We start from the raw sequence: 24,562 nt of genomic DNA, 5'->3' as shown, positions 1-24,562 counted from the left end.
TGGTCCAGGTAGGGGCGACTCCACCCGCACGGCAGCAGGACTGGAGGACACCGAACTTGAAGTTACGCAGGCAGGGTGTCTCGGCGCCTGCAGTTCCACGGCCCTGAGGTTGGGGTCCCTTTTACACCCGGAGCGTGGCTCTGGGAAGACGAAGAGCAGGTGCAGCTCCTGGTGGCATCTGAGGCCGGGCGGGAGCTGCGAGGCGAGCGGGGGGCAGGCGCCCTGCGGAGCCCGGTGCGCGGTGGCTCTAAGAGCCGAGTCAGCGCCCGGCTCCGTTACCTGCAGTGCCCCGGGCGGAGCGCGCGGGGGCTTATGGGGGAGGGGGAGGAGGAGCGCGGCAAGGGCAGGAGGGGAGCGGCGGGGGCGGAGGCTCCCTGCCAGGCGCTCGTTACTTAGGAGCAACTCCTCTCGGAATAGCTCTGGGGCCTCCTCGGCGCTCTGCCTTTCCCGACCTCCCCTGCGCCGGGGGCTTGGCCAACTTTGCTGAGAACTGACAGGGGATTGAGCCTTCCATCCACCAGCCTGGGGAAGCTGTGCAAGGTGCCACAGGCCGGGGTGCGGTGGGGGCGGGGGTGAATGCCTTCGCTGTAAGGGGCCCCTTCAACCCCACTGGCCCCCACCAGCACTGGCCCCTCTTTATTTAGGCTGTCCTTACTGGCTCCAACCCAGCTCCTTGTGAAGGCTGGGGAGGAGGAGAGAGGAGACGGATGAGCTGAGTCGGGTGCCTGGTCTGGGAGAGGACTTGGGCTACCTGTTCAAAATACCCTACCTGAATCCTCCAGGGAGAAAATCTTCCGTTTCCATCTAGGCCTGTTTCCTCCCTCCTGAGAATGAACAGCTCTCTGACAACTCTTTGGCACAGGGCCCAGTGCAGCCCTGCATCCCGGAAAACTTGCTCCTCCAGGTGTTTCAGAGCCAGGCTGCCCAAGCCCCCAGTGCACCTACCCCTTCACCAGGAATGCAGCCTGGGGGGCCACAGGGGACTTCCTGGGGACCCAGCCCCCATCACGGGCCACAGGGGACTTCCAGTGGCCAAGGGGGGAGCTTGCTGGCCATTTCTTCCCATCCCTACCCAGCAACAGGGGACTTTTGAGTAGGGAGAGGAGGGGCTAACTCAGCCAGCGCTCCTCGAAGAGACAGGTTTCAAAAGGATCTCTGACCTTCTCTGTGTGTCTTTGTCTCCCCGGCATCCTTAGGAGTTTCCTCTGAGCCAGATCAATGGACTAATATATGTGAAATGTTTTTGAGAATTTCTGAGGAAAGTGCTCTATAAATGTAAAAATCCCCTGGCCGCTAATGCATTTCTCAAGCACCTTCTCTGCCTCGCGGTGGAGCCGTCACCGGGTCCTTTAGAGGAAAGCTGGCGGTGTAGAGTGGGAAAGCAGGTAATGGGGGAGCTTTTAATCCTGGCTTTGCCTGCAGCTTTCTTGGTGACCTTGAGCAACTTGTTTCACTTCTCTGGACCTGTTTCTTCATCTGTAAGACATGGGGGATTCGTAAGGAACCTTCCAGCTCTAAGAATCAGTGAGCAGTGAGGTGGCTGGGAAGGTCAGGGAGAGGGCACCGAGGAAATAGGCCACTTTATCCCCAGGGTCTAAAGATATCCATGAAGCTCTGTCCCCACCCCCCCCACCCCCTTCCCTGGGCAGGGGCCACTTTCCTTCCCTTTGGCTCACCTCCTGTCTCACCTCAGAGCCTCCCGCTCTCAGAAACATGACCCCTGCTGTAAAAATAAAGTGGGCAGTGTGGGCGTGTGGCCCTGCTCATAGACTCCAGGCAGACCTGGGACCTCCTGGGGGAAGGAGAGAGTACATGTGGACTCCTAGAGGCAAGGGGAGAGGCTAGCCTTTTTAGGCCACAGATCTTTTTTTTTTTTTAAAGATTTATTTATTTATTTAATTCCCCCCCTCCCCGCGGTTGTCTGTTCTCTGTGTCTATTTGCTGCATCTTGTTTCTTTGTCCGCTTCTGTTGTCAGCGGCACAGGAAGTGTGGGCGGCGCCATTCCTGGGCAGGCTGCACTTTCTTTCCCGCTGGGCGGCTCTCCTTACGGGGCGCACTCCTTGCGCGTGGAGCTCCCCTATGCGGGGGACACCCCTGTGTGGCAGGGCACTCCTTGCGCGCATCAGCACTGCGCATGGGCCAGCTGCACACGGGTCAAGGAGCCCCGGGGTTTGAACCACGGACCTCCCATGTGGTAGACGGACGCCCTAACCACTGGGCCAAGTCCGTTTCCCCAGATCTTTTTTTGAGAATAATAAGAACTGAAATGTAACACCCTAGGCTTAGTTCTCCGCTGAGCACCTTTCATGCAATATCTCATTCAGTCATTGCCAGGTCCACCTCTGGGGTTTGCAAGGCTGAAGGCAAGTGTACAAATAGAAACCACACATCATCTGTCTAAATATGTTATAAATCAAGATAATAAAGTGTTAAAATATCTTTTATCCTTCACCTTTGATTAACTTTCCTTCTGATGGGTCCCTGGTCCTGCAGCGATGGGGCTCTCTGGTAAGCCTGGGAATGCCCCAGCTGTACGTCGAGGTGCCAACAACTGTCCCCTTGGCCACTCCCTGGCCTATGGGTGCCCCTCCGGGCATGGTCAGCTCTTAAAAATACATATATATGTATATATATTTATTTCTTTCCTTTATTTTATTTTTTATTTTTTTAAAGATTTATTTTTATTTATTTAATTCCCTTCCCCTCCCCCTGTTGTCTGTTTTCTGTGTCTTTTTGTTGCGTCTTGTTTCTTGTTTCTTTGTCCACTTCTGTTGTCGTCAGCGGCACGGGAAGTGTGGGCAGCGCCATTCCTCGGCAGGCTGCTCCCTCCTTCGCGCTGGGCGGCTCTCCTTATGGGTGCACTCCTTGCGCGTGGGGCTCCCCTACGCAGGGGACACCCTGCGTGGTGCGGCACTCCTTGCGCGCATTAGCACTGCGCATGGGCCAGTTCCACATGGGTCAAGGAGGCCCGGGGCTTGAACCGCGGGCCTCCCATGTGGTAGACGGACGCCCTAACCACTGGGCCAAAGTCCGTTTCCCATATTTCTTTCCTTTATTTTTAAAGAAGCTTTAGATTACATAAATGTTACATTGAAAATATAGGGGATTCCCATATACCTCACCCCTCCCCTCTGCCTCCTTTCCCCATTAACAACAACTTTCATTTGTGTAGTATATTTGTTCCAACTGATGAACAATATCCAGGCGTTGCTGTGGTAGCTCTTGAGAGGATGGGGCTGGGAAAGAGGCCTGTGCAGTCTCGAGGGTTGTTCTAGAAGCATGTCCTAGGAGGAGGGGGGATGCAGCGACCCCTCTCTCCGTCTTTGGTCGTATGGACTCCTTTTCCAGTGAGTACAGGCAAGGTCAGAGGAGGGCCAGAGTGAGGCCCTTTAAATCAGGGGCCCAGGGCTGAGGCCCCTCCTGCCCAGGTCTAAGGGCAGCTTTGCTCTTAAATATCATTAGTTTCACCATTTTCCAGCGGAGGAGCAGAGGCGTCTCCAGAAGATTACGTAACTTGCTCAGAGTTACAGTAATAAACGGTGGAGCTGGGTTTCTCCTCCAGAGTCTAACTCCGGAGCCACAAACTAAACAGAGGAACTGAGGAAGGGCACCTGCCCTCTGTCCCCCCAGGACAAATGGACGTTCAGCATTTTGCCACATGGCTCCGAAGCCCCTCTCGGGACCCCAGATTAAGAAGGTCGGTGGGGAGGGGGTGACGGTGGGGCCCTGAAGCCTGCCCGTTAGCAGGGTCACACCTGTCTCCACACGTGCCAAAGCACGGAGGGTCTGGAGGCAGGCAGGACAGCGGTGACCTGCGGGGCTGCCGAGGGTAGCTGACTTTATTTACCAAACCACCCCAAATAGCACTACTTGCTTTTCACTCTGACCTGGCTGTGACCCCCAAGCCAGGCCCCCACGGCCACCCCAAGGGAGGCAGCCGGAGGCGATGCTAAATTTGGTGGCACGTTTTGAAGAAGAAACTCTTGGAGGGTGAAAGGGCAGAGTCTGAAGGGGGTGCTGTCGGTGGGAAAAATGGGAAGTAGGGGTGCGACAAGAGGGCGAAGGGGCGCAGGGCGGCAGGTCAGGTGTGGAGGGCAGGATGGGTAGACCTGCCCTGCTCGATGGCCGGGAGCACCATGATTTCGAGCAGTGTGTAGAGATGGGGGAGCCGCTTTACGAGGGAAGCCCCAGGCGGCCTGCACCGCCCGCGGAGTGGATGAATCGGCGGGGGCGGTGCGGCCGCAGTTGGCAAGCCCGCACACGCCCCCGGCTGCGGCAGCCGGCTGCGGAGGTTCCAGAGGTCCTTTTGCGGGACTCCCGGCCGTACCCGTGCCGCCCCCAGCCGACCCCACCAGCCTCCCGGCGACCGAAAAACTCCACCTCTGCTCCCCGCCCTCTCCGCCCCCCAACTACCTTCCTAATTGGCAGCTCCGCGCGGGGATGGATGATGCGGGCGGCTGCGGGCCGGCCCTGCAGTGCTAAGCCGCAGCAGCCCATCCTGAGCTGGAGGGGGAGTGCGGGGCCCAGCCTGCTCCCGGGGCTCCGGGACCGCGAGCAGGGGCGCGCGGGGCAGGGTGCGCAGCAGGTGCGGGCGCCCCCCCCGGCCCCGCGCGGCCACCGCCCCTCCTGAGGCTGGAGCGCGTCCAGGGGAGAGGCGCAGCCTGGCCCGCCCCTGCGCGCGCTCAGCCGTCCTCCTCGGCTTCCTCCCCCCCCCTCCTGCGCCCGCTCCTCCTCCCCCCTCCTCCAGCCGCTGCTCCCGCAGCCGGCTCCAGGCGGCGGGCGAGCGCCCTCCCCCTCCCCCGGCCCCCCTCCCCCTCTCGCGCTCTCCGCACTAACTTTCCCCGGCGCGGACCGAGAAGCTCCGGGGCAGCGGGCTGAGAGCGCGGCTGAGCCCGGGGCCCCCCTCTCCGCCCGCACGGCGCGTTCCGGAGAGCACAGGACCATGCCCCGGGCTGGGGACCGAGGCGAGGCCACGGCGAGATGGCTAGGCGCTGGGCTTTTGGGTAAGGCAGCTCCAGCTCGGTCGCTTCTCTCGCCTCTTCTGCGGGGGAGAGGACGGTCGGGGACCGGGATGCCTTGCACGGGGTGGGCTCTGGAGGGCGACTCCGAGTGGGCACGGTGGCCACCGCTTCTCGCCCGACGCCCGGCGCGGGTCGCCGCGTTCCGGGTGGACCGTGCGCGCCCCCCCCCTCCCCCGGCCCGCTTGCCTCCGGGTTAGTTCTGTGCGGTCCCCGGTGCCTTCGGCTCCCGGCTCCTGAGTCTTGGGGCTGCAGTGCAGGCCTCCCAAGTTCGGGGTTCAGGCCTGCCGGGGAGGTGGCTCTGTGCTTTAGGGACGCGAGGTGGGCTACACGTGGGGTAGTGGGTTCGGCCCCTGCCCAGCGCTGTTTGCAACTTGGATGCTGGTTGCCCAGGTGTCAAGGGTACAGCAATTGTGTGCTTGTTGGGTGGCGGGCTTTTCCTGGGTGTCTTCTCTGCTGCCCACCTCCTCCAGGGCCCACTACCTTCCCTCAATCCTCACACACAAGGGGGTGGGGGGCCGCTTCAGCCCCCATTTAGGAAGGGTCTGCCTCTCTTCCTTCAGGGGTTCCATAGGGAGGACCTTTTCACCTGTTCCTGGTTTTGGGGTGCGTGTGAACACTGATGAGCCATGGCAGAGGACGCAGAGGGAATGGAATAGGTATTAATAGCTCTTCATCTGCAGTGATAGGTTTGGGTGTCAAACCCCAAGAGATGAGGGAATGATACTTCTTAGTCCCCAAGGTGATCCCTCCTAAAGCACGGCTGGGTGTCGTGTAAGCTGACTCCATCTCTGGCACCTTCCCCTTTCTGTCGGTCAGATCTGGCAGCACCTCCTCCCTGGGATAGGCACAAGGAGTAGATATTGGTGCTGGAAATAGGGAGCCATAAGCCTGTAAAGGAAGTAGCTGCTGTTTCTGCAAAGTTAACTCTGCAGAGCTGTCGTGTTGGCACCTGGGGAGTGGGGATAGGGGGAGAGGGGGGTATTTCTTTCACTCAGGGACCCCTGGTTTAATTCTGTCCCTACTGCTAGATAGAAGACACGGGCGTTTTCTCTTCTGCCCTTGGCACTGATGGCGCTCTGGTTTCATCGGGGCCTCTGTGAGGGTCCTCGCCCCTTCTCAGATCCGCAGAGGCTCCCCTGGGGCTAGGGCAGGGGTGAAGGGCCGCTGGGGAATTCAGACTCCCACAGGCGTTAAACTGCCCGGCTTCTCATCACCTATGGCCTCCTTCCTCCTGCCGCCGCAGCCTTGAGCCTGAGCCCGCTCTTGGGCTGCCCTCGGACTGTTCATAGAACCAGCGTTTTGTGGGCAACCGAGAGGGGCTGCAAACTGTGTGCCGCAGGGGTGGGGGAATTGTGGTGTTTTCTCCAGGTGGAGGCCCCCACCCCCTCCTGGGGCTGTTCGCTCCGGTAGACCAGGTGGGGGCCCAGTGGAGCAGGCTTGGATGAGCTGCAGGGAGCCTAGGGGAGGGCAGAGTGACTTGTAGGTGGCCCTGCCTGCTCTGCCCCCTGCCCCCTGGCCTGCAGAGGGGATGCGGCCAGCCCCCTTCCCCTTCTGTGCACCGTGCCCGAGCAGTGGCTGACAAGCCCTCGTGGACCCAGGCTGCACTCTTGCTCTCGCGCCACCTCTAGTCCAGCGGGGGGTGACTCAAGACGCCCGGACCAACGAGTGGAGATGCTTCCTGGGGCCGTCAGAGCTGGGAGGAACTTTGGAAACCAAAGCCCAGAACTCCTAGAGGGTGAGGAACCCCCAGGCCAGAGAGGGACAGCGATTTGTCCCCTTGGTCCATTGATGGCCCTGCCACACCAAGCTGCCTCCCAGTCGACCAGAGCGTTAGGAGGGGGACAGTCCTTAGGACTTGTTGCTTAGGGATTAGAGAAAGGGTGAGGCTCTGGGGCAGGGCGTGAGGATAGAGGCTTGGGGGGCCACGGGGACTGGGTACCGAGCTGCAGAGCAGGAAACTCCCAGGGTCCTTCACCCTCCCAGCCTCGAACCCAACATCCAACCCAATCTCAAGCGACCTTTGATCACCCAAGACACCCTTTCCTTCCACTGAGAGGCCGTTTCCAAGGCGGTGTTATTGCAGCTGAGGTTTCTGTGGGCTCCAGTTCCTTCCTAAGCCTGGAACTGGTAGCACATCTGTCCTGCCCACCCCGTCCTTGTTCCCTGATTTGCTTAATTGCTGTGATCTGTGTCTAATTATCACTTGTGAGGAGGCTATGTTGTACAACCCTCTTTTCCCTTGGTATGTATTTATTAAGGGCTTGTTTAATGAGAATGCAATTAAGAAGAGGGTGCTTAGTCCCACTCAGAGGAAGAAAAAAGAAAGAGTGAGCAAGGACGGAGAGACCCCATTTGACTCTGGAAACGGTGATGATTTCGCCTCCTAAGGCTGCTGGAGGCGCAGGCCTGTGGGAGTGTCCAAGAGAGCAGGCCCGGGTGGCCCTTGCGACTAGCCACCTCCAGGTAGGATCGCCCTGGGACAGCCTCTCCCAACCTGTCCTGCTGCTGGTCCTCGCAGGGTTGAAGGGACGTCTGCGTCAGGCACGGGAGGGCCACGCCAGCGCAGCCCCTTCTGTGGCCTGCGCGAGGAGGGGCCCGCACACTGCCCGGCTTGTTTGCAGAGGCTTTCCGAGGAGCAGCGGGCGCCTCTCAGGGGCCTGCTTTCCTTCCCGCAAAGCTCCTGGGGCTGGCCAGGAAGCCGGCAGGTTGCCTAGGGAGAGGGGGCTGGAATCTTTCCTTCGTGGCAGGGCCCGGGGGCCTTGGCTGGCCCACCCCTGCCTCCCACGGCCCCCAGGGCCTCCACCCCAGGGGGCCCTGTCCTGCTGGCGCCGCTTCCTGCCTCCAGGTTCTAAGGCTGCGCCCCAGTGTACGGTGACCCTGTTAAAGCCAGCTGTGTTTCCGCCCTCAGCGCCAGCAGGCCCTCCAGGCTAAACTTAGCGGCGGCCCTGGCCTGCCCCTCTTCCCCCCCACCACCCCGGAGGGTGTCACTGATCCCCGGATGTGGGAAAAGGTGGTGAAACATTTCCTGCCTTGGCCTCTGCTTTAGAATGTATGGTGGTGGCCCAAAGATTCCTGCTGGCGTGATGGGTGGTAAAACCGGGCGGCGGGCATCAGGTGCTTTCAGACTTAAACACCACTTGAGTCCCCTGAGTCATTCCTCAGGCCAAACGCCGGCAGGTGAGCTGACCTGCCTTCCTGCTCCCTGCGTCTGGACTCCAGAGAAGGGCAAAGGACAGGGCTGCTGTAGGGGGGCGGGCGCAGAGGGAAGCGCCTTTTGGCGAGGGAGGACGAGGCTTTGGGGCGGCCGGATGGCTCCCGAGGGGCAGTAAATAGGAGGACTTGCTCAGCAATCCCACAATGCCAGAAAGCCATTCCCCACCGCCAAACACACACATGCACACCTTGCACTTCTAGCGAGACGTTCAGGACAAACCACAGAAAGTTATTCCAGGGAAGTAACTGCGTGACAATAATTACTTCCAAGGGGTGATGCAGGTGAAAGTATGAATCAGCGTGCGAATGGCCTGGAGATATCCTTGGCCGACGCTGGTCATTAAGGGAAGCTAGGGGTGCCCTGGTTACATCCAGACCCCTGATGGGGGACAGTCCAGTCCCCCTCCCTGCTCCCAAATGCCAGCTCCCTCCCCCCTCAGATGCTCAGGACAGAGGGAGTGAGTCACGAGGGCCCTTCTTGTGTTTTATAATCTCATGTTTTGGCTTTACCCCAAACTGGTAGGAGAGAGCCACCCGTGCCCTGCTTTGGGGATGTGTGCACCAGATGTAGAGCCTCTGATTTTCTCAAGGTCAGCAGGCAGAGTGGGGCCTAACCTGCACCTGCTGGCTCAGTCATCCTGCTGGAGCCCCCCCCCCCCTCGGGCCTCTGGTGGGTCCACACCTACACCTGCTCCCTCCTCTCCCCCAGCACAGCCTCGCAGGCCCCTGGGCTCCGGTGGCCCAGCCTCCCAGCTGGGAGGACTTGCCCATGTCTGGCTGGGAAGGCTGTGTCGTGGAGAAGCCAGGCTTTGCCACCCTCTCTGGTGCTTTAACTCCTGCAGGCTCTGGACTGGGTGCTGGCTTCCTTTGTCCCCTCTGGGGGAACTAGCAAGCCTTCACTCTGGGAGTCCTGAGTGTATCAGAGTTAACTCATCCATGTGGGCACACACGAACATGCACTTGTATCGTGAGCCAGGCTGGAAAGGAAGAGTTTCCCTCTCTGTTCTGGATCCTTCTTTTTGCTTTTATCTATTTAAAGCACTCACAGAGATTTTGCTTTCGAGGTACATCTTTGGTGCGCTTGGATATCTCGTTCTGGCTGGGGTTGGGGAGGGGGGCTTTGGCCTCTGGTGAACGCTGGAGCTGGAAGCTGTGGGATTCCTTCGAGCACCTGCCTGCAGCCAGCAGGAAGCCGCTCTTCTCCTGAGAGCTGCCCGGCCAGGGCTCCAAACCCTGCTTCTTGGGTTTTTGGGGTGCTGGGCTATGAGAAGTGGAGCTGGGGTCCCCCACCACAATGCCATCTTCCAGTGCTGGAGGGCAGAATCCTGGTCTGACTTCTGTCCTTAGACCTCGGGGAAAGAAGAGGGCGCAGAAGCAAAAGGGAAGCCACATCAGGTCTGTTGAGCTCCGATGGTTTTGTTTTCTTGGTGAGGCCATTCCCCAGAGGGGTGAAAGCAGGCTCTAGCGGCAGTGCCGCTGTTCCACTTGCTGTTCCACTCGCCAGTGGTGGGGCCTCGGGCAGGTTAACCTCTCTGGGCCTGTTTCTTCATTCGTATTTTAGAGATAAAAAAATAACTACTCATAGGGTAATTGTGAGGATTAAATGAGACGGTGTGTATAAAATGCCTGCAGTCAGTGGTCAGTCCCAGATTCCTCATTTACTAACTGTGTGACCCTGGCCAAATTACTTCACCTCTCTGAGCCTCCATTTCATCTTCTGGAAAGTGAAAATAATGATACAGTCCTATCAGCATTCTAATAAAAAAACACTGGAGTTAATATATATAAATCCTCTAGCAGGTTGATTGTAAAGGACCACAGCATTCCCTGGGAACTTTTTAGAAATGAAATTTCTCAGGCCTGGCTCTGGACCTAGTGAATCAGAAACTCCAGCGGTGAGGCCCAGCAGTGTTCAACTGCCCTCCAGGCAATTCTGATGTTCTCTCAAGTTTGAGAATCTCCACTCTCTCGAACAATTCCTGGCCCGCAGGAACTGATCAGAAAATGAGGACTATTTGAAATAGCCTCCTGCCACAAATTGGAACCCTCGTGGGAAAATCCCACTCTATTAGGATGTGAGGAAGGATTTTCTTGTTTGGGGGCTTTTGGGTGCTGGAAATGTCTGCCTGGTTGGCCTTAGGCAAATTATTTCACCTCTCTATGCTAAGTTGTCTCATCTATGATAGGGAGTTGTAGTACGTGGTTCAGGGGATGGGTGTGAGCAGTAAATGCAGCTGGCGCGTAGTAATTGCTCAATAAAGACCAACAATTATGTTATTGACAGTGACTGAGGTCACGTTTGGGCGACGGCTCTGTGGGGTGTGATTTCTGAGCTGGGGAGCCTGGGCACCCCACTTTGCCCTCAGGCTGTGCTGCCAGCTCTCTTTGGGGCACCCTCTGTCATTTAAAAACGTTGCTCACGTGACCATATAAACTGCATCATTGTCCTCTCCCTGTGGGCAAAATAAGAGGAAATGGTTTACGGTGCAGCAGGAAGGAATCAAGTTAGACTACGTTAGACAAAAGAGGTCCTTTCTGAGGGTGAGGATGGGAGGAGGAGGAAGACTGGTGACCTTTACAAGACCGACCCTGGCTGGCCGGGGGGCAAGGACGATTCTGGGAATGGCCTGTAGGGCTGTGAGCTGCCCTCAGCCACTTCGCCCCCATTATGGGCCTTGTTGTCATGTCTGTAAAGTGAGGTGACGGGGTTAATGGATCATCTGTCCTTTAGCTCTGACATTCCAGGCTCCCCAGCTGCCAGCTGGAAGTCCAAGGGGTTGAGAAAACTGCATCTGGGAAGAGGTGGCCGAGAGACCTGGGGCCATGAGCTCCAGCGGTCACGCTGCTTTCAGCTCTCCACTGGCTGTCGAGTCAGACCCCGGTTCAGATTTTTTTTTTTAAAGATTTATTTATTTTTTATACAGATAGTTTCTTTTGTGTGTGTGAAGATTTATTTATTTATTTATCCCCCCCATTGTCTCTGCTGTTTGTGTCCATTCGCTGCATGTTCTGTGTCCGCCTGTGTTCTTGTCAGCGGCACCTGGAATCTCTGCGGCGTTCTGTTGCGTCCTTTTGCTGCGTCAGTGCTCTGTGTGTGCGGCACCGCTCCTGGGCAGCCTGCACTTTTTTCATGCTGGGCGACTCTCCTTACGGGATGACTGTGGGGCTTCCCTACGTGGGGACACCCCTGCGTGGCAGGGCACTCCCCATGCACATCAGCACTGCACATGGGCCAGCTGCACATGGGTCAAGGAGGCCCGGGGTTTGAACCGCAGACCTCCCATGTGGTAGACGGACGCCCTAACCACTGGGCCAAGGCCGCTTCCCCCAAGATTTATTATTTATTTATTTCTCTCCCCTCAACCCCCTCAAGTTGTCTGCTCTCTGTGTCCATTTACTATGTGTTCTTCTATGTCTGCTTGTATTCTTGTCAGTGGCACTGGGAATCTGTGTTTCTTCTTGTTGTGTCAGCTCTCCGTGTGCGCGGCGCCATTCCTGGGCAGGCTGCACTTTCTTTCGCGCTGGGCGGCTCTCCTTACGGGTGCACTCCTTGCGCGTGGGGCTCCCCTACGCGGGGGACACCCCTGCGTGGCAGGGCACTCCTTGCGTGCATCAGCACTGCGCATGGGTCAGCTCCACATGGGTCAGGAGGCCCGGGGTTTGAACCTTGGGTCTCCCATGTAATAGGTGGATGCTCTATCAGTTGATCCAAATCCACTCCCCCCCCCCATTCGGATTTTAACGTCCCCTAGAATTTGTATGACTTTGGGCATATCACTTGGCTTTTCTGAGCCTCAGTTTCCCCACCTGTAAAATGTGATTAATAACACCGTACAGGATCTGGATGTAGTAAAGGATCCTTATTCTCGGGGAGGGGGATGATCATGGGGTACCCCGAATAGGTCCCCTTCTGGGCCCTCACCTGGGTGTCCGTTTCACCTAGGGGTAAGGAGGGGCAGGTGTCCAGTTACACCCCCTTTCCCGCCCATGACCTTGAGGCACAGGTGCGTATGGAGTTTGCTTGAAGGAATTTGCAGGACTGCAGGAGGCCTGGGAGGGGCAGGATCGATGTACTGGCGAGGGTGGGAGAGAATGGAAAAGAAGCTGTAGGGGCATGCAGGGGACCTTCCCAGGACGAGGGGTGGGGGTGGGGGTGGGGGTGGCGCTAATCCGGGCCCAGCGCCGTCCTCACCCCAGGCGGGCAGGCCTGCGTTCCCAGGAATCTGCCTCCCGGGTATGTCCTGCCCTCGCTCCGCCCGGGTGCCCAATCCCCAGACCCCACCCCACCCCCTTGCTCCATCCCGGCCAGTCCGTCTTCCTTCTGCTCTCGGGGTCGTGTTCGGTGGCCAGAGGGCGTTTGATTCTGATGGTCAAGCAAGGTCCCGTCGAAGGGGTCTCTGCTCCTCTGCCCCTTTGGAACCGGCTGGGAGGAGCCTCCAGAGCTCCGGGGTGAGAGGCTGGGGTCCGGGGACCACGGCTGCCGCTTTTCTCTTCTTCACGTCACAGACACCCCTCCTCCCCGGCCAAAAAAAAGGGCGGGGGGGCGGGGATGGCGTCTTACTACGGGAAATTGCAAGTGCAAATAGAGCCGTGTCCGGCACTTCCCCGGACTGGGTCTGCAGGATTCGAGAGCAAGGGTGCCGGGGCTTTGTTTTCTTGGGTTGCAGTGACCCCTGGTGGCCATTCCAAGTGTCACAAGGGCTACCAATTGGCCCAGGATCCAGTCCTGCCCACGTGAAGCGGGGAGCGAATTGCGGCGGGCGGCCGGGGCAGTGTCAACTGAAGTAAGAGAACCACCTTCCCAAAGGTGACACGGAGGGTGGCAGAGTCCTTCTTGTCTGGCCAAGCCTCCCTGCCCTGCCTTGTCCGAATGCCCCCTGCTGGAGCTCCAGCCTGGAGGTTGCTGTGGACTTTCCTTAAGGCACGTGGCGCCCCTTTCACAGGTCTCTTCCTGCTCCCTGCGTGCCTGTCGCTGGAGGTGTCTGTGGGAAAGGCCACCGAGATCTTCGCTGTCAATGGCACAGAGATCCTGCTGCCCTGCACCTTCTCCAGCTGCTTCGGCTTCGAGAACCTGCAGTTCTGGTGGTCCTACAACAGCAGCGACACGTTCAAGATTGTAAGTGTGGGCGACGGGGAGGGCAGGGGCCCAGCTTCCCCCTTCCTTCTCTGCCCCTGCCCCCAGACCTCCCATCCCAGGCTCTGAGCCCCACTGGGATGGTCCCCAGAACCCACTTTCTGTCACCCGTGTCCCAGTATTTTTTCCAGAACCTGTCTAGAAGGATCTAATGGGAGGCAGGCTGTACTTTTCCAGAATTTGGGGTTTGTTGAAGTTCTTGCAAAGAATTAAGAAAGAGCTGGAACTTGGATTGCTTGTGTAAAAATTAATTTAACTTAAAAGACAGGCAAAGAGAGAAAGACCCACCCTTTGGAAGCCTTGGAGAGAGGGAATGAGAAGAGTCCAGTGAAGAAAGGACTGGGGAAGCCAGACTTGGAAAGAAAGGAGAGAGGAACTAGAGAAGAGCAAGAGATGTGCAGAACCTTTGACGGGGCTGGGGGTGGCAGTGGGTGGTGAAGCACTCAGCAGTTTTTTGTTGAGTGCTCACCCTGCAATCTAGTAAGTATCCCAGGAGTAACACTAGGAAGCCACAAGAGACCAACTTGGGGTAAGATTAAATGCCAAACTCAGAGGGTGCTGATGGGCAGAGCTATAGGTTTGATTGAGGTCTTGGTGGAGGGCCAGAATTTGGGGGGACAGGGGACCCATTATCAACAAAGGCTGAGTGGGAAATGTCAGAGGGAAACGAGTCTCATATTTGCAGGAACTGTTGTATAAAAAGCCCTTATGACAAAAGCAGTAAGAACTGTGCTACTTTTTGTGGAGACATTAATGAAAAGAAATGGGTTTAGCTTGCAGCAAGCAAGATTCAGGTTAGACAAGCCGAGCTATTGACCCCAAAAGAGGCTGTCTGTGGGCCTGGGGAGGGATGCTCAGGACCCTAGGGGGCCCTTGATTCTTTCTTGGCCACCTTCTCTTCTCCTCCTAGCTCATAGACGGGACTGTGAAAAATGAGAAGTCTGACCCCAAGGTGAAGTTGAAAGACGATGACCGCATCACCCTGGAGGGTAGCACCAAGGAGAAGATGAACAACATTTCCATTCTGCTGAGGAACCTGGAATTCAGTGACACGGGCAAATACACCTGCCATGTGAAGAACCCCAAGGAGAATTATCTTCAGCACCAGGCCACCATCTTCCTCCACGTCGTTGATAAATGTATGCAGGATGGGGTGGGACAAAGGCACCGGAGTGGGAGGGACTTGGTGGGGGGCGTGGCCAGTTCAGTGTTACAGTGAAATGATAACGATGGGCCGTACTGGTGTTTTCTTTCAGTTGATAGTTTCAAGTATAAAATTATATCTAAGGGCAGCAGATGTAGTTCAAGTGGTTGAGCACCTGCTTCCCATGTATGAGGCCCTGAGTTCGAACCTCCGGTATTTCCTAAAAACAGACAAAAAAACCCATTGGGGAGTGGATGTAGCTCAGTGGTTTTAGCTCCTAAAATAAATAAATAAATAAAAAAGTTATATCTAGAGTTACTTCTAGAAGTTAGAGGAGCTCAACTCAAATGCTTATTCCGTCCCTGAAGAGCTTCTGAAATACACTCCAAGCCTCGCTTTCCTCATCGGTGAGGTGGGACCACGACTTCATTCTCCAGGGTGGCTGTGAGATTGGAGAAGCTGCATGGGAGTGTTCTGTGACTAGTAAAGAGGGTGCTCTCTCTCGCCCGCTCTATTTCTCTCTCTCTCTGCTGGCCATGACTACTGTTGCCTATTCTGTTAGCAAAAGATGATGGTACTGAAATGTGCCATGAACAATACAGAGGCTTGTTCCCTGAGAATTTACGGTTGAGTTAGGACAGGAGGCAGGTGAAGAAGTAATTGAGCGAGAGGGCAGAGCATGGCACGGACAGGAGAGGCGCAGGCCACAGAAGGAATAAGACATGGCCTGCCGCTCTGGGAGCACACGTCCTAGTTGGGGAATCCAGTGTGACGTGGGGGGCGCAATTAGACAGTGAGGGAGCATGTGATAAGGAGCCAGGTTGGCGGCTGAAGGGGGCTAGAGAAGGGGGAGGTGAGGAGGGCTGGAGAGGTGACCTGGGTGCAGGGGTGGGGACGGAGGGCAGCAGTTCGCTTTTGGATGCGTCAAGGGCGGAGCTGGAGCCTTTCTCCCGGCCCAGAGTCACCCGAGTCAAGTCTGCCCATGGCACCACCTCCTCTTCTTGGTCTGGGCCCGTGACCCCGCTTTGTGCTCAAGGTTTTCAGGAGGAAAGAGAAGGGGAAGGGAACCGATGTTTATGACGTATTTCTGGGTGCCAGGCGCCGGGTTAGGGGCTTTCCCTTAGCTTAGCTCCTCTCCTCCTCCCCAAGTCCCTTCGAGGTGGGGCTTCTCTCCATCTGTCCAGATGCGTCCGTCCATCCATTCAATGGCTATTGACTGAGCACCTGCCCTGTGACAGACTTTGTTCGAGGGGCTGAGAATACAGCATGAACAAGAGAGACAGCCTCCTGCCTTCATGGATTCTTCTAGTGTGGGGAGATGTATAATAAATAAAATAAAGAAGGAAATTGTATTGTAATAGAACATGAAAAGTGCAGTGGAGAAAAACGAAACAGAGGGGAAGATGGAATCCCAGCAGGCTGGCTAGGGAAGGCCTCCCTGGGAAAGGTGGCATAGAGTGAGGACCTTGGAAGGAGGTAAGAGAGGAAGCCAAGAGGATGTCTTTGGGAAGATATTTCGGGCAGAGGAAATGTCAAGTGCAAAGGCCCTGAGGCAGATGTCAGAAGAGCAAGAAGGAGGCCAGTGTGGCTGGAGCAGGGTGATTAAGAGATGAGCAAGATGGTGTGGGGCCTTGTGAGCACGAGAGAGGTGGCAGCCACCGTGAACTAATGAGCAGAGGCGAGACTGCTTGAGCAGGCTTGCTCTGGCTGCTGTGCCAAGAATGGAGGTAATCACTGCAGTGGAGACTAGTTAGGAGACTAGTTAGGAAGTGATCAGAAACATCCAGGCTGGAGATGCTTGGGCCAGGGTGGTAGAGTGTGGCCAGATTCTGGATTTGTCTCGAAGGTAGAACAATCTGGATTCTCAGACTGATTGGATATGGGGTTTGCGAAAAAGAGAGGAGTTAGAGCAAATGGAAGGAGGGAGTTTTCAACAGAGATGGCATAGACTGTGGGTGGAATAGGTGTGGGAAGTTCAGTTTTCAGATGAGGAAACTGAGGATAGTGGTCTCTCCAAGGTGGCCTGCTAGTTAGTGACAGGCCTGTCATTAAAATCCGGACCTATCTCATTCCAGAGTCCACCATATAAGAGATATAAAGAGAGATAGAGACAGTGATATAGAGAGATATTGATTAATTGATTATAGGGAGATTCTTAATTTTTTTTTCTGCACCGGCAAAGGAGACCTAGGAAGTTTGAATGGAATTCTCATATGGCAGATTGGGGCCCATGTCACCTGGTCCACCCGGGTGCTGTGGGCTTGAGTCTGGGTTATTCTAGAATTTGTGTGCATGGCTGTCATGGGGACTTAGCCGAGGAGGCCATGCTCCAGCTTCTCCTGCTTCCTGCTGCAAGGCCTGGGGAGGGCTGGGGGCCTGGGGTGGGGCACATGCCAGATACCAGCCAGTTAGGTCAGGGGGTGGGGGCCGCACAGCCCTGGCACCTGCGTGGTGCTGGCTCGGGGTGACGCCCCCTTCCCTCCCTTCTCCGGCCACACAGTGGAAGTCGTGGACAACACGGTGACGCTCATCATCCTGGCAGTCGTGGGTGGGGTCATTGGGCTCCTCATCGTCATCCTGTTGCTCAAGAAGCTCATCACCTTCATCCTCAAGAAGACTCAGGAGAAGAAGTGAGTGGACCTCCCAGCATGCTCCTCTCCTCCCGCCAGCCCGGCCCCAGCCCGGCTCCTGGGGACTCCCAGCCTCCGCTTCTCCTCGCGTTCCACCTTCGCCCGCCCCCTGCCACTCTCCCCACCAACCTTCCTCCTTTCGTCTGTCTCCTAGCTCTACCCTCCGTTCCTAATCCTGCACTCTCACTCCTTTTCCTGCACCCTCAGCCCCATCTCGCCATCTCACTTCCTCGTCACGTCCTCCTGATGATATATTTATTGAACGAATGAATCATGAGCCTTACATTCCACCTGCTCTTTCTCTTCCCACTGTCTTCCTTGCTGTCGCATTAGCCTCTCTCTTTCCGTTTCCCTCTACCCCAACCTAAAGTCCTGCCAAAGGATTTAGGAAGACTTTTTTTTTTTTAATTAGAGAAAATGCCAGATTCCATTTACAGAAGCTCTAGGAAGGGAAGACCTTTCTAATGAGATGAGCACCTCTTATGGTGAAATTCTGAAAATTCAAATGGGGCAAGTGAAAAACCTAAAAAGGCTCATATGGCCTCCCAGGAAGCCCTAGGATTAGTTGAGAAGTAAAAATAGACATCTGTCAGGAGAAGGGTGGGGGGAAGGTAGGGGAGGTACAGAGGGTGCCTCCTCCAGGCCTAGAACTGCCAGAACAGTGGCAGGCAGGCTCTAAAGCAGGGGGTGGTGAATCTTGCGAAACCCGAGGGGGAAGAAGGCATTTGAAAGTTGTGTTCTGAGCAAGAAAGAGGGGACAGGGCCGGCCTGCCGCTGATTGGAACAGAGAGGGTGGTAGGAGCTACAAGATGCAAAGGGAAGGGAAGAGTCCCTGCTCCCGCGGGCTTCCTTCTGCTCTGTCTAGAAGGGGGACTGGGCTGCAGAGGGCGGGGATTCCACCGGCAAGAGGGGAAGGAAGCTGCGGGCAGGGCAGTGGGGGTTAAGAGAACGGAGTTGGGGTGGGCAGAGGGGGAGCAGCCCAGGCACGGAGAGGAATGGCTGCTGGGGGGCGGGGCTCATGGCATCGTGGCCAGGGGCCATCAGGAGTCTGAAGATCTCGAGAGGGGCTGGAAGCATGGAGCCCATCCAAATTCTGTTTTTAATCGCCATTCTTACTGTTGATGGTGAGCAAAACTGTAGGAAAAATTATTCCCCATATGGTATAAAAGCACTTAAAAAGGCAGAGTGGTCCGGGGCTGGGGGCACCCTGGGTTCTCGAGGCATGCTCAGCCTTTTCTTGTGGTGGGGCAGGAGGGAGCTACTGAGACAATAATACTTCCTGCTCTTCCTCGAATGCCCACCGTGTGCCAGGGACTGCCCTGCCTCCCCCCACCCCAGGCATTTTTATACAGTAGCCATACTTTCTATTTTACAGTTGAGCAATTGTGAGCTCAGAGTGGTTAAGTGACTTGTCCGTGGCCACACAGCTTGTAAGCGATAGAGCTGGGATATGAGTCCTGATGAACTCGACTTCAAAGCTTGAGCCATTGCCACCATACCCTGCTGACTTATGTGGTGGATGTGGAGTTCCTTCCTTCCTTCTTTCTTTTGGTGCCTATGTTTATTTATTTATTCCTTATGTTATTATTATTTTTCATTTTTTATTCTGGTAGCACCTGTAACTTAACTGATGGCAATTTTTTTAAAAAAGAAAACGATCAATTTATTAATGCTTGTATATTTAACTGAATTCCATTTTTAACATATGCTTTTTGCTGGTGGCTATTTTTGAGGTATTGTGTGCCAGGGGCTGTAGGAAATTCTAGAAGGAATGAGATTCTGCCCTTAAGGAAACAGGACAAGTGCACAGATAGATGTCATAGAAGGTGGAAGGGATTAGTGCCAGCACAGAGCTGGGGTGAAATGCTGCAGGGGTTCAGAAGAGGGTGAAATACTGGGGCTAATCCTTGGGGAGGATTCCTGGCCAAAGGGACATTTGAGGGAGGCCTCGCAAGACGGATGTCACTTAGCCCTGGGGGGCGGGCAGACAGGCGCCTTCCAGATGGAGGGACCCTGAGAGCAAGGGCAGGGCCAGGGGCTGGGACAGAACGTGCCTTTTGTGGGAGGCATGATTCAGCCCCCAGCTCTGCGAGAGGCAAGGAAAGCCTGCATTACAGCAGAGACGGGGTGGGGGTGGTGTGGGAGCTTCCGGAGAGGAAGGGAGATGCCAGGTGGCATGTCACGATGGGTTCTGAACCTTCACAGGTGCGAGCGAGTCCCTCTCGCTGGAAGGGTCCCTCCTCCTTTTCCTGCTCATCTTGGCTCGTTGCAGCTGAAATGACCCTTGCACAACGTCTTCCCTGACCCCTAGCCCGGCCAGCGTTGCGGCCCTCCCGGCTGTATCCTCCATCGTGTCGCTTACCACGTTGCAGTGCAGTCCCCTGGGTATTGTCACGTTCCTCGAGGGACTGTAGGTCTCCTGAGAGCAGGCGCCCTGTAGACTTGCCCATCCTCCGGCCTGACGCGCTCCGTGCACGCAGTAGGTCCTCAGGAGGGACTCTGAGGGTACAGCTAGGCTGGTGCGTTATTGCCTGGGCCGATATGCCTTCTTTACGGATTCGTTCTTCTGAGTGGAGGCCGATGGGGCCGTGCCACGGGGCTCTCCCACTTCACCGACAGTATTAACATCTGAACGATACTAGGGATGGCATACTCATCGGACTTCCAGAAGCCTCGTGATTATGTTGGAGAACAAAACTGGGACCTGGTGGGATCTTGATAGGCTGGAGTTAGGGACACAGTCCTGTAAGGTGAAATTGGTGGGGCCCTAAACCCAGCGACACAATCTGAGGTGTCGAGGGGGGCAGTACGAGCCCAAGGCAGTTTAGCGAGAGCGGCTGTGAAAATGTCCTGGACGTTTTCGCTGGCAGGCAGCTCAGCGTGCGGGGGCGGTCGGTGGTCCTGGAGTGCTGTGTTCAGTCTGGGCCCTGCCTCTGAGGAGGGACTTGGTTAAACTGGGGCGGGTTCCCTCAGGGCAGGCCGGGGGCTCCTGGGGTGTCTTCCCGTGTCACTGTCTTTGCTTCCTGCCACTTCTACCTCCCGCCGCATCCCCTGCCCAGAGCCGCCATCCCCGTGGTCAAACCCCTGCCTCCTCTGTCCCCGTTCTGCTCTGATCAGTCAGCTCCGAGAGGAAGGGCCTGCTGGGGCCGGAGGAGGAGCGCCTGGCCCTTGGCTCTCTCCTTGCTGACTGGACCCTCTGCCCGGGGGTGGCACAGAGACCCTGATTTGGCTTCCCCTTGGCCCTCGTCCCTGGGATGCCTGGTGCCCCTCCACCGTGCTGAGTGCTTCTGTGTGCCAGGTGAGGGCTCACCGATGCCTCACAGCCCTCCCGCAAGAAGGTTCTATTGTTACATCTGTTTCGCAGATGAGGAAACTGAGGCACAGAGCGGTGAGGCGATTTGCCCTTCTCCAACTGCCTCGCCCCTCTCGAGGGCCAGGGGAGGACCTGGGGCTGGGCGCGGTGGGCCCCCCCCCAGCGCTCTCACCCCCTCCTCACCGTGCCCCCCTCTCTCCCTCTCCAGGAAGGAGTGCCTCGTGAGCTCCTCAGGGAACGACAACACGGAGAACGGGCTGCCTGGCTCCAAGGCAGAAGAGAAGCTCCCCACCAAAGTGTGAGCCCTGCTCCCGGCCAGGCGGCCGCCAGGAACCTCCTTCCTGAGGAGAACCCGCTGCTCGACGCCGCCGTAGAACCCTTGTGCCTGAGACTCCCGCTGCTTGGCTCAAACCGTAGTCGTCCCGGGCGGGGAGAAATGGGTCCTGCCCAGCCTGCCCCGCTCCCCTCCCCGGCTGGGGCTCCCAAGGACAAGGGCTGGCCAGGGGAGGGGTCCGTGGAAGCTACTGGAAGGGGAAGGAGGGGCGGGGGAGGGGTCCATGGAAGCTACTGGAAGGGGAAGGAGGGGAGGGCTCTGCACCCCAGACGTGGGGCAGTGGGCAGGAGCCAGCCCCCCATCTGGATAGAGGGGGTCACCTTCAGTCTCCCTGCCCTGCACGAGCCTCTGGATTTCTCTTCAAGGGCGTCTGGGAGGGTCAGAGACGGCTGCCCCGATAGCTGGACCCTGTTGATAGGGCGAAGGAAGAGCCACGAGTGATGCGGGAGGGGGGCTTGGAGGGGGGATGGATGGCGTGAGGGGCGCCGTAGAGTACCCGATCCCCCACGGCGCCTCTCGTGGGGTTGGGGAGCACGCTCTCTTCCTCTTTGTGCCCCTCCTCGCCCCGGTTTCTGGACCCTCCCATTTGGGGCTGGATCATGACGACCCCAGCCCACCTAGCCCGTGCCTCTCATCTCTGCTCTTGGAGCGCTGCCAAGCCTTGCCTGGCATTTCTCCCCTGGGAATCAGGGCTGCAGGGGTGGCCGAGCCAGCGTCCGGGGCTGCTGGGCTGCTGGACCACCCGCCCCCGTCCTGCCGACGCGGTGGCGCTTTCTCCTGCGCTTGGCAGGACCGCGGCGGCCCCGGGCCTGCTCGCCCCACGCTGCCTCCTTCCCTGCGACGGCAGGTGGCCTCGCCTTGCTTGAGGGGTTGCGCCCCCAAACCCTCCCCTGCCGTTGGCCGGCTCCTCGCACACCTCCTCCACCACTTTCCCCTCGCCCCTGGGTTGTCACCCCCCAGTCCTGCTTGGCTTCCGCTTCCTTGGAATGACAGGGCCCTTGGGTTTTCTGGCTGCTTCCTCCCGGTCCCTTTCCCGCCCCTGGGATTGGGGAGGAGCAGGGAAAGGGCGCTGGAGGTTTGCTTTTGCTTTTCCGAGGATGGTTTGTGTATACCTTGTGCGGGGTCTAGATCGTGCCTCAGTTCCTTGACTCCTAGCTCTTGCCTCCCTCCCTCTCGAGCTTGCACCTCCCCACGTGCCAGCTGGGTCGGGGGGCGGCACTGGCCAGGGTTCCCCAGCATTCCCCCCCCCCAGGTCATGAGGGGTCATGGGGCTGGACTTAGGACACCCCCGGCCCCTTGGCAAGGGACTGAGTCTCAGAGACACCTGCCAGGTGCTTCATTGGGGGGCCCTGGCAGGGGGAGGTAGTGGCGTACAGCCTGGGAGCTGGGGGTGGGGGAGGCAGGGCGACGCCGTGATGAGGGGGTCTCCATGAGGGGGTCTCCGCCATCTGCCGCCACGCCACCGTGATCGTGTTGGATTTCTGAGACTGTCCTCTGGTCCCCCAGGAGGGATGAGAGGGGAGTGGCCCCGTGCCCCAGATGGTACAGGGGCTGCCTCGGGGGTCTCCCTGCCCCAAAGCAGAAGCAAGCTTCCCGAGGGCAGGGGTGAGGGGAGACTGAGGCACAGCTGCACCTGGCAGGGGCCCGAGGGCCTTGCCCACCGCCCCTGGGCTCCCAAGCGCCCGCTTTGGTCTGCCCTCGCTCCCGTCTCTCCGCTCCTGGTCTGCTGCGATGCCACGCAGGTCAGCGCTCCTCTCTGGGCTCTGCTTTTCCACCTGTACAATGGGCGTAACAGCACCTACCTACCTCACAGGACTGTGCTGAGGCTCGGCGAGTTTTTGTTTAAACCATCTTTTTGGTTTGGAAAAGAGCTCGGAGGCCAGCTGTTTTCATTGGGGGGATTGTCCAGAGTCTTCTGTGCTGTGGCCAGTTCCTAGATCTCGCTTTTTCTCTTTCTCTCTCTTTCCCCCCTCGCTCTCTCTCTACCTACCCCCCCCCCCCCCGTCTCCTCTATGTCTTTATCTCTATCTCTCTCTATCTCTCCCTATCTCTTTCTCCATCCCTATTTCTCTCTCTCTCTCTCTTTCTTTATATCTCTGTCTCTTCTATGTCTTTATCTTTATCTCTTTCTCTCTCTATCTCTTTATCTCTCTCAAATTCTCTCTCTTCCCACCCCTCCCCTTGGAACTCTTTTAGTCTTTGTAATTTTAGACACCTTGATCCTGCTGCTTAAAGCTCCTTGTCCGTGGGTTTTGTTTGGCGGTTTTCAAAAGAGGTGATTGAACCTGTAGGGGGTGTCATTTTTCATTGCCCCAGTGCCTGGGGGGCACCACTGGCATTTAATGGGTGGCGGAAATAAGAATGTTAAACTTGGTCCCCACAACAGAGAGTTGTCCTGCCCCGATGCCAGGCTGACCTCCACAGGAAACACGGCTTGGGTTTGCACCAGGACGTGTCCCGAGCGGACCCTTCAGTGCTGGCACGTCGTCGAGGGTGGTGTCCAGGGGCTGATGAGGGTGTTTCCTGGCACCCCATCTGCAAAGTCGATCTTGGGAGCTGTGGCCCTATCTGCTTGCGCTGGCAGTGGCGTCAGTGGGAACAAAGACCCGGTGTTTCCCAGCTCCCCACCCTTGACCTCCGAATAGGGCCTGAGCCTTCCAGGCCTTGGGTTCCCTAGGGACTTAGCAGAAGGTGGCCCGGATGGACTCGTGATGCTGGGGAGGTCTGGAGTCAGAGCCGGGGGTTCCCCCAACCTCCTGTGCAGCGGGGGTGGGAGATGGTGGCCCCGAGGTGGTGGGAGGTGAGTGTGAGAGTGTGTGTGTGTGTGTGTGCCGTGGGCGTGGAGTGTGGGTGAGCATGGAGGTGTGCAGGCAGCGTGGGCTCCCGGGGGCGTGCCTGTGGTGTGGGTGGGCTGGCACGGAAGGGATTGGGTGGAAGGGATGTGTGTACCCCTGGGATGCGGGGAACTCTGGACATTTCAGGAGCCTTATTTTCTGGCCCGAGCTATAGCTGGAATCAAGGAAGGGTCAGAGGCAAAGGGGAAGCCCGCCATGCCCTGGATGCCATGACTCCACGCCACTGTTGGACAGCAGCTATGGGAGGGGACGCAGGTTGGGGGGGCGGATACCAGGAGGGGAGTCTTCTGGGAAAATCCCATAGCCTGCTTCACTTTACTTCGTCCCCTACCCTCCCGCCTCCCAGCTCCCCTGCAGTGCTTTCCATGATCTTCTGCATGGTGCATTCCTCTGGCTTGGACGACAATAGCCACAGTCGATTTTCCTATGTAACTATAGATCAAAAAGATGCAGCAAGGGGCCTTGGGGGGCCTCAGGTCCGGGCGTGCCCCTGGGAGGCACAGGGGTGCACAGGGACCCAGCCTTGGTTTGTGTTCAAGCACAGAATGGATATAAGCAGACTGTCTTGCCTTTATAACGTGTTCTGCATTGTAGAATTTTATTTAGCTTTGCCTTGGATGAAATAAAAATTATGTTTAATAGAAATGTTTTGGTGTTTCCATTTTTGGTTAATTGGGAGTTGGATCCCGGTTTTATGGCTTGCCAGCTGTCGTTAGCATCAGTTTCTTTGCTTCCCTGAGCCTTAGTCTCCTTGTGTGGAAAACCTTCCTTGCTTCGGGGAGATAACACGTGTCAGATGGCTCAGAGGGGCTGGCAGGTGTTTGGGCGTTTGGCTCATATTAGCTCCAGAACCTTCTCTGGTGAATTTGGAAAGGTGGCCCTTTAACGTTGGGATCACTGCCCGGACTCTCTCTGTA

General features: G+C 57.1%; 1 protein-coding gene across 1 annotated transcript; it reads left to right on the top strand.

Moving 5' to 3' along the window:
- Positions 1 to 4,640: 4,640 nt before the first annotated feature.
- Positions 4,641 to 24,290, top strand: SCN4B (sodium voltage-gated channel beta subunit 4). Its single transcript, XM_058289021.2, has 5 exons — positions 4,641 to 5,004; positions 13,179 to 13,351; positions 14,280 to 14,508; positions 17,014 to 17,143; positions 20,665 to 24,290. Exons 1-5 carry the CDS (start codon positions 4,944 to 4,946, stop codon positions 20,756 to 20,758), a joined length of 687 nt encoding a protein of 228 aa, XP_058145004.1. The 5' UTR covers positions 4,641 to 4,943; the 3' UTR covers positions 20,759 to 24,290.
- The last annotated feature ends 272 nt before the right edge of the window (positions 24,291 to 24,562 follow it).

This window comes from Dasypus novemcinctus, chromosome 27, assembly GCF_030445035.2.
Source record: "Dasypus novemcinctus isolate mDasNov1 chromosome 27, mDasNov1.1.hap2, whole genome shotgun sequence".
Taxonomy (NCBI): domain Eukaryota; kingdom Metazoa; phylum Chordata; class Mammalia; order Cingulata; family Dasypodidae; genus Dasypus; species Dasypus novemcinctus.
This window is presented reverse-complemented; position numbering and strand designations above follow the sequence as displayed.